The sequence below is a fragment of the Capricornis sumatraensis genome, chromosome 5, assembly GCF_032405125.1.
Source record: "Capricornis sumatraensis isolate serow.1 chromosome 5, serow.2, whole genome shotgun sequence".
In the NCBI taxonomy this organism is placed as follows: Eukaryota; Metazoa; Chordata; class Mammalia; order Artiodactyla; family Bovidae; genus Capricornis; species Capricornis sumatraensis.
Window position 1 is genome coordinate 91,251,770 of NC_091073.1, and position 15,553 is coordinate 91,267,322.

General features: G+C 40.0%; 1 protein-coding gene across 1 annotated transcript in view; it reads right to left on the reverse strand.

Annotated features, from left to right (window-relative positions):
• The window catches only part of AASS (aminoadipate-semialdehyde synthase), an 83,101-nt gene that overhangs the window by 26,578 nt on the left and 40,970 nt on the right, over nt 1-15,553 (reverse strand). The window contains exons 14-17 of the mRNA XM_068972618.1: nt 6,758-6,879; nt 6,443-6,569; nt 2,253-2,363; nt 2,056-2,164 (exon numbers count right to left, since the gene is read on the reverse strand). Coding sequence (XP_068828719.1) covers nt 2,056-2,164; nt 2,253-2,363; nt 6,443-6,569; nt 6,758-6,879 — 469 coding nt within the window. The remainder of the gene's footprint in view (nt 1-2,055; nt 2,165-2,252; nt 2,364-6,442; nt 6,570-6,757; nt 6,880-15,553) is intronic.

Here is a 15,553-nt window from a genome sequence, read left to right on the forward strand (position 1 = left end):
TTATATATAATTTGATTCATCACACTTTATGTCCAATAGCTCCTTCTTATGTATAAAAGATATTTTATATACCAACAGATTGATAATATTATAAAGAATTTTTTCTGACTTTTAAAAGTCAAACCATACTACAGAATTTTCAAAGCAGTCTAAAGATCAAACAACAAAATATTTTTTGCTGCAATTTATGTCAAAGAGTATTCTGCTGATGTTTTCCTTTAGAAGTTTCATGGTTTCTGGTCTTACACTTAGGTCTCTAGTCTATTTTGGATGAAGTAGCAGTCTAAGTCTTTGATCAAACCAAAATATTATAGTAGCATCTATTTCTCCAAAAATTTATGCTAAGACTTGGACTCTTTTTAACCACACAAATATTTCTGCAGTTTCAAAATTATACTTGAAATTTCTAGTCGTAGTATGAGTTAGAATGCAGCAGCTTTTTTGCAAAATAGACTAAAGACCAAAGTGTGAAACCAGAAGCCATGAAACTCCTAAGGAAACATAGGCAAAACACTCTTTGACACAAATTAGAGCAATATTTTTTTTGGATCCGTTTCCCAGTGCAAAAGAAATAAAAGCAAAAATAAACAAATGAGACCTAATTAAAATTTAAAGCTTTTGCACAGAAGAGAAAACCATTGACAAAACAAATGACAACCTACTGAATGGGAGAAAGTATTTATAAATGATATGACTAATAACATGTTAATACTTAAAATATATAAACAGCTCATTCAACCCAACATCAAAAAAACAAACAACCTGATTTAAAAATGGGCAGAAGGCCTGAACAGGCATTTTTCCAAAAGGAAATACAGACGGCCAATAGGCACATAGAAAGATGCTCAACACTGCTAATCATCAGGGAAATACAAATTAAATCACAATCAGAAATATCACCTCACACATGTCAGAGTAACTATCATCAATAAGAACACAAATAACAAACGTTGGAGAGGATGTGAAGAAAAGGGAACCGTATACACTATTGGTGGGAAAGTATATTGGTACAGCTGCTGTGGAAAACAGCGTGGATATTTCTCAAAAAACTAAAAATAGAATTACCATATTATATACCATATATATATATCACTCCTGGGTATATATCTGAAAAAAATATTAATTTAAAAAGATGCATGCACCCCAATGTTCATCACAGCATTATTTATAGTTGCCAAGATATGGAAGCACCTAAATGTCCATCAACAGATGAATGGATAAAGAAGATGGGGTATATGTATACAATGGAATACTACTCAGCGATAAAAATAATTAAATCTTGCCATTTGCAACAACATGGATGGACTTGTAGGGTATTACGCTAAGTGAAATAAGCAGACAGAGAAAGACTGCATGATATCACTTATATGTGGAATCTAAAAATCTAGCAAATATAACAGAAAAGAAGCAGAGTCACAGATAAAGAGAACAAACTAGTGGTTACCAGTGGGGAAAGGGAAGCGGGGAGGTGCAATAGAGGGGCAGGGTATTAAGAGGTACAAACTGTTATGTATAAATAAAACACAGCACTGTTTATTAGATCTGGAGAAGGAAATGGCAATCCACTCCAGCACTCTTGCCTGGAAAATCCCATGGATGGAGGAGCCTGATAGGCTACAGTCCTTTGGTTTCATAACGTAAATACTATATATTGAACAAATTAAATGTCAAAATTTTTATTACCATAGTTCATGTTACTAGTGGGGTTTTCAGGGGTTTAGAGATTTTTTTGGTTAACATTCAGTGCAAAAGTACTAGATGGTGTATAACTCTAGAGCTGAGTTTTAAGGGATTCCCTAATATGTATACTATCTTTTTATCTGAAGTAATAAATAAACTATGATCTTAAAAGTGCCTTAAAAAAAGAGCTATAAGGAAATATTGTACAACAGAGGGAACACAGCCAACATTTTATAATAATTATAAATGGAATATAACCTTTAAAAAACATAGCAGTTTCTTTCATCAAAATTGTAGAAAAATTATTTCTGTACACAAAAATCTAGACCTCTTAATAATTTCCTAAATGGAACTTTGGGTCTCAGTTGGGCTCACCGTGGCTCCCACTTCTTTGGCCTTATCTATTGTTTCCATTGCCAACATATGATCAAGACCAGGGTCCAATCCCAATTCGCCAATGACTGTGATGCCAGCATCTTCCACACTAAAAGAGGGAGAAAGAGAAAGAAGGAAACTTCAGATAGAAAAATTTAAAAATTCCCTGGAGCCGCTGAAAACTGACTGAAACTTACCTCTTTTCTAATTCTTTTAGCGCTGGGGTGATGTAGCTCGCAGTGATCATGTTAACTTTGCTTGCGATGCATGCCTTGGCCACAAGAGGATGCAATACATAAGGCAATAAGCTTAAAAACAGGGAGAAACTCGTTAGAAACTTTCTTTTCCAACTCTCCTTCCAACACACCTTGACCTGCGCTGAAGTGAAGACATCACGTGATAATTCTCTCAGAGATGATCAATTACTCCTTGAAGACCATAGAATAAATTCATCCTGTTTTCGTATTTAAAACTCTTCTCAATATGATCTTCAGTTCACCCTTCCATTTTTCCTCCCTGTATCTCCTTTATAAATTATAGATGCTATTATAATTCTCCACTCACAGCCTTTACTTTTCCATTTCTGAAACTTTACTTTCACTATATCCACTTAAAATTGTCCCTCACCCGCCCACCCCCATCCAGGTCAAACCTTCCTTTAAGAAAAGTCTGAAAAGGTACATCCTCCAGGAAACTTTCCCAGGTTTTCCCAAATCCAGATCTTCCTCTGTATGCACTCCTTTTAGAACATTTAATAGAATTTATTTTACTTATCCTTATATTTCTATGATTTTCTGTCTTGAGTTCCCTAGTAAAAGATAAGGTTGCTATTCTTTTTACCTCCAAGTCTTCCAAATGGCTGTCATTAAACTAAGTCAAGGTAATCCATACGTTACATTAAAAAGGAGAGTCTAGGCAAGGCCAGAGGAGAAGGCGATGGCAACCCACTCCGGTCCTCTTGCCTGGAAAATCCCATGGACGGAGGAGCCTGGTAGGCTGCAGTCCATGGGTCACTAAGAGTCGGACACTACTGAGCAACTTCACTTTCACGTATTGGAGAATCCCAGGGACTTGGAGTACGGCGGGCTGCTGTCTATGGGATCGCACAGAGTCCAACATGACTGAAGCGACGCAGCAGCAGCAGCAGCAGCAGGCAAGGCCAGAGGAGGAAATGAGTTTTACGGGTATTGATTGTTGTAAAAGCTATCAAAACAGCTAAAAGTTTATGCACGCGTGCTACGTTGCTTCAGTCGTGTCTGACTCCTTGCGATGCTATGGACTGTAGCCCACTAGACTCCTCTGTCAGCAAGAATGCTGGAGTATGATGTTTGGCAGAAATCAACAAAATTCTGTAAAGCAATTATCCTTCAATTTAAAAAATAGATAAATTTTTTTAAAAAAAAGAATGCTGGAGTGGGTTGCCATGCCCTCCTCCAGGGGATCTTCCCCATGCAGGGATGACACCTGCATTTCTTATGTCTCCTGCATTGGCAGGTGGGTTCTTCACCACCTAAGAAGCCCTAAAAGTCTATATGGTGAGCGAAAACGGAAACTGTACTCAAAACTCAACTTTAAGTTTTCTAAGCATCTCGCTCAGATGTTTTACTTTGGTGCTGGGACTACACAATAACAAAAAAATGACTTTCCACAAATATTGATATATATTAGTATATTCATATTCTACCCAAGGACTAATAAGCATCCTATCAGTCATATAACAATAAGTTCTACTAGCTTATTACCTATTTGGTAAAGCTATCTACACAGTATAATGAAAATATAGATACAAACTTATAAACATTATTATAGTGTATCACTACTTGTTACGTTCATCCTGTTTATTTCAGATTGTCTGCATTTCACATAAAACCAAACAATAAAATCACCTCTCAGGCACTTATCTCTCCTCAGGTTAACAGAACAGAGTACTGTTACTTAGATTTATTACCATGCAGAACAGAATTATGTATGTATCTTGCCAATGACAATATGAAAACTCTTTATCTCTGTATTTCAGCTTTTTTAATCAAAAATAATTGTTACTGAATATAGTAGCCCTTCAAAAGCCAATGTACCAAATATCTACAAAACTCTTTGTTGGAAAAGTATTAACAGAAAATGTTCCATGACATTATCTTAAAGGTTAAGTGAAGGTTTTTTTTTTTTGTCACATTCTTCACAATGAAAACTTGCCTGATCAAAATTTTATCAAGATCTAAGAATTTTTTTAAATTTTGTCATTATCAGCACTAATCTAATAATACGCTGAGAACTAGAACGATAGGACTTTAACTGGTGGTGCCTATATTAGACAAAGCTATTAGAACTCATAATTCATTATGTATGTAAGAGAACATCTATTCACCAGCACATAACTCAATCCAAATAGTTGGAAATGCCACTTGCACAAACATAGAAAAAATATAAATCTAATTCTCAAAGTAATATATCAAACTCAATTATGACTTTTCATTAGCTCATTAAAAACTATAATTGCCAAATAAGACCATGAGAATTTGATATATTATTACAAAATCTTGTGAAACATTCTCCATTTGTTTTACTTTGATAGCCCCTAACATTGTATTTGCATCAAAACATTCTTTCTCCAAATTAAAAAATAAAAAGATATTTAAGAAACACTACAGGATAGCAATGTTTAACAGCATTTCCACTATTCAGCATAGAAACTCAATCAACTAAGAAAAATTAAATATGAAACAGATTTTGCTAATGTTAAATCTTAAAGGTCACAAGTTCAATGAATTTTAAAATTTATACCTATTATTAGCTTGTTGTCTGTGTCCATGATTTTCTCATATTTTGCTTCCAATTTTGTTCAAAATGTGTTTTATTATGTTCTTTTTTTTAATCAAACAACAATTTTATATTTAGGTACCTATGTGTGGCAAAACAAATTCTCTTTATCAGTAGGCTACAATATTTCATTTTGAATAAGGGCTTGCTTTCATACTCATATCCTGACAGACAAGGTCTATTGGTTATTAATAAATTTTTACTGAAAAATAATTAATGCACATTAAATTTTTATATATTGAATAATGATTTTGAGTGTTCAAAGTGATCCTATATGAAGAGATAATGTGAAAGTTCCCCTTAGAATTACCTTTCATTGTGTCTGATATCCAAGCACCCCTATCTTTTTTAAGGAGGACATCATAGAACTTCTCCCAAAGATATCATTTGAGTTGGAACTATGAAAGTTATATAACTGTGAAAGAGCAGCTTAAGTTCCTTCTGTCTTCTAGGAAAAAAATATATTCTAGGAATAAACAGCTTATTCTCATCACTTTGGTAATTTCAAAATGAAGTATCTAGTATCACATAGCCAAATATCTAGAAGTTAGATCTGAATTTGTATTAGACAATAATAAATTATATATTTCAAGGTCTGTTTCTCCGTTAAGGCTAAAAATGGTCATAGGGGCTAAAGAATCTACTCACTCTCATTTAAGCTTTATAAGTCCAAAGGCTAAAATAGCCACCAAAATATGAGTCATGAGTGCCTCATGACCCAGCAATTCCACTTCTAGGTAAATATCCAACAGAAATGCATATATATGGTAACCAAAAGACAAGGACTAAATTGTTCATAGCAGCACAATTCATAATAGCCAAATTCTCAGAACAACCTATATATCCATCACTAGTCAAATGGATAATAATAGTATATTCACATAATGGAACATTACACAGCAAAGAGAATAAACTACAATTACAGACAACAAAACAGAAGACTCTCACAGTCACAATACTGAATGAAAGAAGGCAGCCACAAAATGGGACACACTAAAAGATTTTGATTGTACACAATGAAAACTAGCAAAAATGAATCTCTATGTTAGAAGCCAGGACAGTGCTTACCCTTGAAGGATGGGACTTGTAATAAATAGAGGCACAAGGAGAGCTTCTTGGCTGCTATTATATTCTGTTTCTGATGTGAGTGATGGTTACATGCTGTGTTCACTTTGTGAAAATTCATTGAACTTTCTAGCTCTGATTTATGCACTTTCCCAGATGCACACTTCAATTTAAAAGTTTATTGAGGGACTTCCCTGGTGGTCCAGTGGCTAAGACTCTGTGCTCCCAATGCAGGGGGTCTGGGTTTGATCCCTGGTCAGGGAACGAGATCCCACATGTAGCAATTAAGAGTTCACATACTGCAACTAAGACACAGTGCAGCCAAATAAATAAACATACATTTAAAAAATAAAAAATAAAAAAAATAAAAGTTTATTGAGAGAAGAGAAAAGGAGAGGAGAGAGGAGGGAAGGATAGAGGGAGAAGGGGAAAGGAGAAGACAGAAGAGAGAAACTAAAAAAATAACAATGAAACATATGTCAATCATTTCTTGCTACATACTAACCTGATGACAAGATCCTGTGTTGCCACCAAGGAGCTCAACTTCTCTTCTTGTTTACCAATGTGCAGGCTAACAGGATTAATATTATATTTCTTGCCTAATTGTTCAATTTGATCCTTCATGTCAGAACCTGTTTCAAGAATTAAAAAGTCCAAGCTTTAGATTTCCTTTCACTAATCAGAGAGTAAAACACACTTTAACATCTCCAAAAAAATTTTTTTGAAGTTTAGAAACAAGACTGTGATTTAAAATTCACAGAGTAACCATGTTTTGAAATCAGTTTTACTTCTTCTTCTTTAAAAATTGGGACTTATTTACCTACTGTTATTTCAATACTGTCATCTCTCGACAGGTATTCCAATACAGGCTCAGATACGTAACCAGATCCAAGAACCAAGACCTTTTTCTTGGTGCCCATTGAAAGTGACTGAGCACGTTCCCTATAAATAAAAGGAGGGGAGAAAATATTAACAAAAAAAGTTTTAAATAAAACATTGCTGTCCCCAAACCAAACTAAAACATAGACTGTGAAGCAGGAGGTGGTCCTAAGATGGCAGAGGAATAGGACAGGGAGACCACTTTCTGCCCCACAAATTCATCAAAAGAGCACTTGAACGCTGAGTAAATTCCACAAAACAACTTCTGAATGCCGGCAGAAAACATCAGGCACCCAGAAAAGCAGCCCATTGTCTTCGAAAGGAGGTAGGAAAAAATATAAAAGATAAAAAGAGAGACAAAAGAGGTAGGGACCGAGATCCGTCCTGGGAAGGGAGTCTTAAAAAGAGAGGTTTCCAAACACCAGGAAACACTCTCACTGGTGAGTCTGTGGCCAGCCTTGGAACCTCAGAGGGCAACATAACCGGGAGGAAAAAGTAAATAATTAAAACCCACAAATTACATGCCCAACAGTAACTCCCAGTGGAGAAGCAGCGCAGACGCCCGCATCCCCCACTAGCAAGCGGGGGCTGGGCAGGGAGGCGAGAGCTGCACTGCTTAGAGTAAGGTAAGGACCGGGCCTGAATGCCCCAGGGCAATCTGAGGGAACTAACTGGAGAAAGCAAACCAGACTGTGGGATAGCTAATCCGTGAAAAGCCCTACCCTAAGACACCGCCAGACACACTCACAGAACAAAGGACTGACTAGAGCTATGCGAAAAGCCCTAACCTAAGACACTGTCGGGACTGCTCACAGAACAAAGGACTGAGCAGAGCTAGCTGGCTGCGGACCGGCCCATCCCCAGCTGGAGACAAGCAGGCGAGGGCAGCCAAAGCTGGAAGGGGGCAATCGTGGCCCCAGAGAGGCATCATCTACCAAACTGCAAGCAGGCTTCATTGCTAACCAAGACTTCTTGGGGTTTTGGACGGTCAACAGCCACCTGAGAAGGTGTGCCGGTTGTACACCCAGAAAACCAAGTGTCAGGGACAGGGGACGTGATAAGTCGCAGCTACCATGCTCGCCAAACACCTGGTCACCTGAGTTGCTCAGACCTGAGAAAGGCACAAAACGCAGGCCCAACCAAGTCTGTGCCTTTGAGGAGTACCTGAGTATCTGAACCTGAGCGGCTTAGACCTGGGAAGTGCATACAACCCGGGACCGGCCTCAGACAGTTCCTGGCAGAGCAACCTAGAGCCTAAGCAATGTAGACAGGGAAAACACACAAGCTGTGTGTGGGGTCAAACCCAGTGTGGCCGAGACTCTGCGAGCACACACCAGTGTTATTCATTTGCAGCATCCCTCCCTCCCCACGTAACGACTGAACAAGGGAGCCTAAAGAAGTGTCCACCACCGCCCCCTTGTGTCAGGACGAAAATTAGACACTGAAGAGACCAGCAAACAGAAGAAGCTAAAACTGAGGGAACCACCTTGGAAGTGACAGATGGAGAAGTCTTGAGGCTACTGTAACAACAAGACTGAAAACCAGAGGCAGGAGGCTTAAGTCCAAATCCTGAGAATACCAGAGAACTCCTGACTCCAGGGAACATTAATCGATAGGAGCTCATCAAACGCCTCCATACCTACACTGAAACCAAGCACCACCCAAGGGCCAACAAGTTCCAGAGCAAGACATACCACACAAATTCTCCAGCAACACAGGAACATAGCCGTGAGTTTCAATATACAGGCTGCCCAAAGTCACTCCAAACCCATTGACATCTCATAGCTTATTACTGGACACTTCACTGCACTCCAGAGAGAAGAAATCCAGCTGCACCCACTAGAACACCAACACAAGCTTCCCTAACCAGGAAACCTTGACAAGCCACCCATCCAACCCCACCCACAGTGAGGAAACTCCACAATAAAGAGAACTCCACAAACTGCCAGAATACTGAAAGGCCACCCCAAACGCAGCAATATAAACAAGATGAGGCAGAGAAATACCCAGCAGGTAAAGGAACAGAATAAATGCCCACCAAACCAAACAAAAGAGGAAGAGATAGGGAATCTACCTGTAAAGAATTCTGAATAATGATAGTGAAAGTGATCCAAAATCTTGAAAACAAAATGAAGTTACAGATAAATAGATTAGAGACAAAGATTGAGAAGATGCAAGAAAGGTTTAACAAGGACCTAGAAGAAATAAAAAAGAGTTAATATATAATGAATACTGCAATAAATGAGACAAAAAACACTGGAGGGAACAAACAGTAGAATAACGGAGGCAGAAGATAGGATAAGTGAGGTAGAAGATAGAATGGTAGAAATAAATGAAACAGAGAGAGAAGAAAAAAAACAAATTAAAAGAAATGAGGACAATCTCAGAGACCTCTGGGACAATATTAGATACCCCAACATTCAAATCATAGAAGTCTCAGAAGAAGAAGAAAAAGAGAAAGACCATGAGAAAATACTTGAGGAAATAATAGTTGAAAACTTCCCTAAAATGGGGAAGGAAATAATCACCCAAGTCCAAGAAACCCAGAGAGTCCCAAACAGGATCAACCGAAGGTGAAACACCCCAAGGAACATATTAATCAAATTAACAAAGATCAAACACAAAGAACAAATATTAAAAGCAGCAAGGGAGAAACAACAAATAACACACAAGGATATTCCCATAAGGATAACAGCTGATCTGTCAATAGAAACTCTTCAGACCAGAAGGAAATGACAGGACATACCTAGAGTAATGAAAGAAAATAAACTACAGCCCAGATCACTGTACCCAGCAAGGATCTCATTCAAATATGAAGGAGAAATCAAAAGCTTTACAGACAAGCAAAAGCTGAGAGAGTTCAGCACCACCAAACCAGCTCTCCAACAAATGCTAAAGGATCTTCTCTAGACAGAAAACACAAAACGGGTGTATAAACCCAAACCCAAAACAATAAAGTAAATGGCAACGGGATCATACTCAATAATTACCTTAAATGTAAATAGTTTGAATGCCCCAACCAAAAGACAAAGACTGGCTGAATGGATACAAAAACAAGACCTCTATATATATTGTCTACAAGAGACCCACCTCGAAACAAGAGACACATACAGACTGAAAGTGAAGGGCTGGAAAAAGATATCCCATGCAAATAGAGACCAAAAGAAAGCAGGAGTAGCAATACTCATATCCGATAAAATAGACTTTAAAACAAAGGCTGCGAAAAGAGACAAAGAAGGACACTACATAATGATCAAAAGATCAATCCAAGAAGAAGATATAACAATCAAGCCGGCTTGCAGAGCCGGCTCACTAGGCGCGGGCGGCTGCGGGCCGGCTCACTAGGCGCGGGCGGCTGCAGGCCGGCTCACTAGGCGTTGCTGAGAGGAGCTACCCCACGTCCAAGGTCAGGGGCAGTGGCCTAGAGTGCCCAGCTGCGACAGCGCAGGAACAGCCGAGAGGAGCTACCCTGCATCCAAGTCAGTGGCAGCGGCTGGGAGGAGCTATCCCACGTCCAAGGGCAGGAGCGCGGGCCGGGAGGAGACACCCCACGTCTTAGGTCAGGGGCTGCGGCCGAGAGGAGCTACCCCTAGTCTGAGGTCAGTGGCGGCCGGGAGGATACACCCCGCGTCCGAGATCAGGGGCGGCCAGGAGAAGCCACCTCACACCCGAGGCCAGGGGCACTGACCTTGAGGAGCCACCCCGAGCCTGAGGCCAGGGGTGGCAGCTGGGAGGAGCCACCCACTCCCAGGACCAGGAGGAGCAACCCGAGGAGTGGTGGCTGCACAGCACAGGAGAGCCAAGAGGAGCTATCCCATGTTGAAGGTCAGGAACGGTGGCGGTAAGGAGATATCCCTCATCCAAGGTAAGGAGCAGCATCTGTGCTTTGCTGGAGTAGCTGTGAAGAGATACCCCACGCCAAGGTAAGAGAAACCCAAGTAAGATGGTAAGTGTTGCAAGAGGGCATCAGAGAGCAGACACACTGAAACCATATTCACAGAAAACTAGTCAATCTAATCACACTAGGACCACAGCCTTGTCTAACTCAATGAAACCAAGCCATGCCCGCAGGGCAACCCAAGACAGGCGGGTCATGGTGGAGAGGCCTGACAGAATGTGGCCCACTGGAGAAGGGAATGGCAAGCCACTTCAGTATTCTTGCCTTGAGAACCCCATGAACAGTAGGAAAAGGCAAAATGATGGCCTACCAAAAGAGGAACTACCCAGGTCATTAGGTGCCCAATATACTACTGGAGATCAGTGGAGAAATAACTCCAGAAAGAATATAGGGATGGAGCCAAAGCAAAAACAATACCCAGTTGTGGATATGACTGGTGATAGAAGCAAGATCCGATGCTGTAAAGAGCAATATTGCATAGGAACCTGGAATGTCAGGTCCATGAATCAAGGCAAATTGGAAGTGGTCAAACAAGAGATGGCAAGGGTGAACATCAACATTTTAGGAATCAGCGAACTAAAATGGAATGGAATGGGTGAACTTAACTCAGATGACCATTACATCTACTACTGAGGGCAGGAATCCCTCAGAAGAAATGGAGTCGCCATCATGATCAACAAAAGAGTTCAAAATGCAGTACCTGGATGCAATCTCAAAAAAGACAGAATGATCTCTGTTCGTCTCCAAGACAAACCATTCAGTATCACAGTAATCCAAGTCTATGCCCCAACTAGTAATGCTGAAGAAGCTGAAGTTGAATGGTTCTATGAAGACCTACAAGACCTTTTAGAACTAACACCCAAAAAAGATGTCCTTTTCATTATAGGGGACTGGAATGCAAAAGTAGGAAGTCAAGAAACACCTGGAGTAACAGGCAAATTTGGCCTTGGAATATGGAATGAAGCAGGGCAAAGACTAATAGAGCTTTGCCTAGAAAATGCACTGGTCATAGCAAACACCCTCTTCCAACAACACAAGAGACGACTCTACACATGGACATCACCAGATGGTCAACACCGAAATCAGATTGATTATGTTCTTTGCAGCCAAAGATGGAGAAGCTCTATACAGTCAACAAAAACAAGACCAGGAGCTGACTGTGGCTCAGATCATGAACTCCTTATTGTCAAATTCAGACTTAAATTGAAGAAAGGAGGGAAAACCGCTAGACCATACAGGTATGACCTAAATCAAATCCCTTATGATTATACAGTGGAAGTGAGAAATAGATTTAAGGGTCTAGATCTGATAGACAGAGTGCCTGATGAACTATGGAATGAGGTTCATGACATTGTACAGGAGACAGGGATCAAGACCATCCCCATGGAAAAGAAATGCAAAAAAGCAAAATGGCTGTCTGGGGAAGCCTTACAAATAGTTGAGAAAAAAAGAGAGGCGAAAAGCCAAGGAGAAAAGCAAAGATATAAGCAACTGAATGCAGAGTTCCAAAGAACAGCAAGAAGAGATAAGAAAGCCTTCTTCAGCGATAAATGCAAAGCAATAGAGGAAAACAACAGAATGGGAAAGACTAGAGATCTCATCAAGAAAATTAGAGATACCAAAGGAACATTTCATGCAAAGGTAGGTCAATAAAGGACAGAAATGGTCTGGACCTAACAGAAGCAGAAGATATTAAGAAGAGGTGGCAAGAATACACAGAAGAACTGTACAAAAAAGATCTTCACGACCCAGATAATCATGATGATGTGATCACTAATCTAGAGCCAGACATCTTGCAATGTGAAGTCAAGTGGGCCTTAGAAAGCATCACTACGAACAAAGCTAGTGGAGGTGATGGAATTCCAGTAGAGCTGTTTCAAATCCTGAAAGATGATGCTGCAAAAGTGCTGCACTCAATATGCCAGCAATTTAGAAAACTCAGCAGTGGCCACAGGACTGGAAAATGTCAGTTTTCATTCCAATCCCAAAGAAAGGTAATGCCAAAGAATGTTCAAACTACCACACAATTGCACTCATCTCACATGCTAGTAAAGTAATGCTCAAAATTCTCCAAGCCAGACTTCAGCAATACATGAACCGTGAACTCCCTGATGTTCAAGCTGGTTTTAGAAAAGGCAGAGGAACCAGAGATCAAATTGCCAATATCCGCTGGATCATCGAAAAAGCAAGAGAGTTCCAGAAAAAACATCTGCTTTATTGACTATGCCAAAGCCTTTGACTGTGTGGATCACAATAAACTGTGGAGAATTCTGAAAGAGATGGGAATACCAGACCACCTAACCCGCCTTTGAGAAATCTGTATGCAGGTCAGGAAGCAACAGTTAGAACTGGACATGGAACAACAGACTGGTTCCAAATAGGAAAAGGAGTATGTCAAGGCTGTATATTGTCATCCTGCTTATTTAACTTCTCTTCAGAGTACATCATGAGTAACGCTGGACTGGAAGAAACACAAGCTGGAATCAAGATTGCCTGGAGAAATATCAATAACCTCAGATATGCAGATGACACCACCCTTATGGCAGAAAGTGAAGAGGAGCTAAAAAGCCTCTTGATGAAAGTGAAAGAGGAGAGTGAAAAGGTTGGCTTAAAGCTCAACATTCAGAAAACGAAGATCATGGCATCTGGTCCCATCACTTCATGGGAAAGAGATGGGGAAATAGTGGAAACAGTGTCAGACTTTATTTTTTTGGGCTCCAAAATCAGTGCAGATGGTGACTACAGCCATGAAATTAAAAGACGCTTACTCCTTGGAAGAAAAGTTATGACCAACCTAGATAGTATATTCAAAAGCAGAGACATTACTTAGCTGACTAAGGTCCGTCTAGTCAAGGCTATGGTGTTTCCTGTGGTCATGTATGGATGTGAGAGTTGGACTGTGAAGAAGGCTGAGCGCTGAAGAATTGATGCGATTGATCTGTGGTGTTGGAGAAGACTCTTGAGAGTCCCTTGGACTGCAAGGAGATCCAACCAGTCCATTCTGAAGGAGATCAGCCCTGGGATTTCTTTGGAAGGAGTGATGCTGAAGCTGAAGCTCCAGTACTTTGGACACCTCATGTGAAGAGTTGACTCATTGGAAAGGACTCTGATGCTGGTTGAGATTGGGGGCAGGAGGAGAAGGGGATGACCCAGGATGAGATGGCTGGATGGCATCATGGACTCAATGGAAGTGAGTCTGAGTGAACTCTGGGAATGGTGATGGACAGGGAGGCCTGGCGTGCTGTGATTCATGGGGTCGCAAAGAGTCGGACACGACTGAGCAACTGAACTGAACTGATGCACCCAACGTAGGAGCATGGAGAAGGCAATGTCACCCCACTCCAGTATTCTTGACTGGAAAATCCCATGGATGGAGGAGCCTGGAATGCTGCAGTCCATGAGGTCGCTGAGGATTGGACACACCTGATCGACTTCATTTTCACTTTTCACTTTCATGCACTGGAGAAGGAAATGGCAACCCACTCCAGTGTTCTTGCCTGGAGAGTCCCAGGGACCGGGAAGCCTGGTGGGCTGCTGTCTATGGGGTCGCACAGAGCCGGATACGCCTGAAGTAACTTAGCAGTAGCGGTAACATAGGAGCACCACAACATGTAAGACAAATGCTAACAAATATGAAAGGGAAAATTAACAATAATGCAATAATAGTGGGAGAATTTAATACCCCACTCACACCTATGGATAGATCAACTAAACAGAAAATTAACAAGGAAACATAAACTTTATATGATATAATAAACCAGTTAGACCTAATCGATATCCATAGGACATTTCACCCAAAAACAATGAATTTCACCTTTTTCTCAAGTGCACATGGAACCTTCTCCAGTACAGAAAACATCCTGGGCCATAAATCTAGCCTTGGTAAATTCAAAAAAATTGAAATCATTCCAAGCATCTTTTCTGACCACAATGCAGTAAAATTATATCTCAATTACAGGAGAAAAGCTATTAAAAATTCCAACATATGGAGGCTGAACAACACGCTGCTGAATAACCAACATATCAAAGAAGAAATCAAAAAAGAAAGCAAAATATTCATCGAAACGAATGAAAATGAAAACACAACTACCCAAAACCTGTGGGACACTATAAAAGCAGTGCTAAAGGGAAGTTTCATAGCAATACGGGCATATCTCAAGAAACAAGAAAAAAGTCAAATAAATAACCTAACTCTACACCTAAGGCAACTAGAAAAGGAAGAAATGAAGAACCCCAGGGTTAGTAGAAGGAAAGAAATCTTAAATATTAGGGAAGAAATAAATGCAAAAGAAACAAAAGAGACCATAGCAAAAATCAACAAAGCCAAAAGCTTGTTCTTTGAGAGGATAAATAAAATTGACAAACCATCAGCCAGACTCATCAAGAAACAAAGGGAGAAAAATCAAATCAATAAAATTAGAAATGAAAATGGAGAGATCACAACAGACAACACAGAAATACAAAGGATCATAAGTGACTACTATCAGCAATTATATGCCAATAAAATGGACAACGTGGAAGAAATGGACAAATTCTTATAGAAGTACAACTTTCCAAAACTGAACCAGGAAGAAATAGAAAATCTTAACAGACCCATCACAAGCATGGAAATTGAAACTGTAATCAGAAACCTTCCAGCAAACAAAAGCCCAGGTCCAGATGGCTTCACAGCTGAATTCTACCAAAAATTTAGAGAAGAGCTAACACCTATCCTACTCAAACTCTTCCAGAAAATTGCAGAGGAAGGTAAACTTCCAAACTCATTCTATGAGGCCACCATCACCCTAATACCAAAACCTGACAAAGATCCCACAAAAAAAGAAAACTACAGGCCAATAT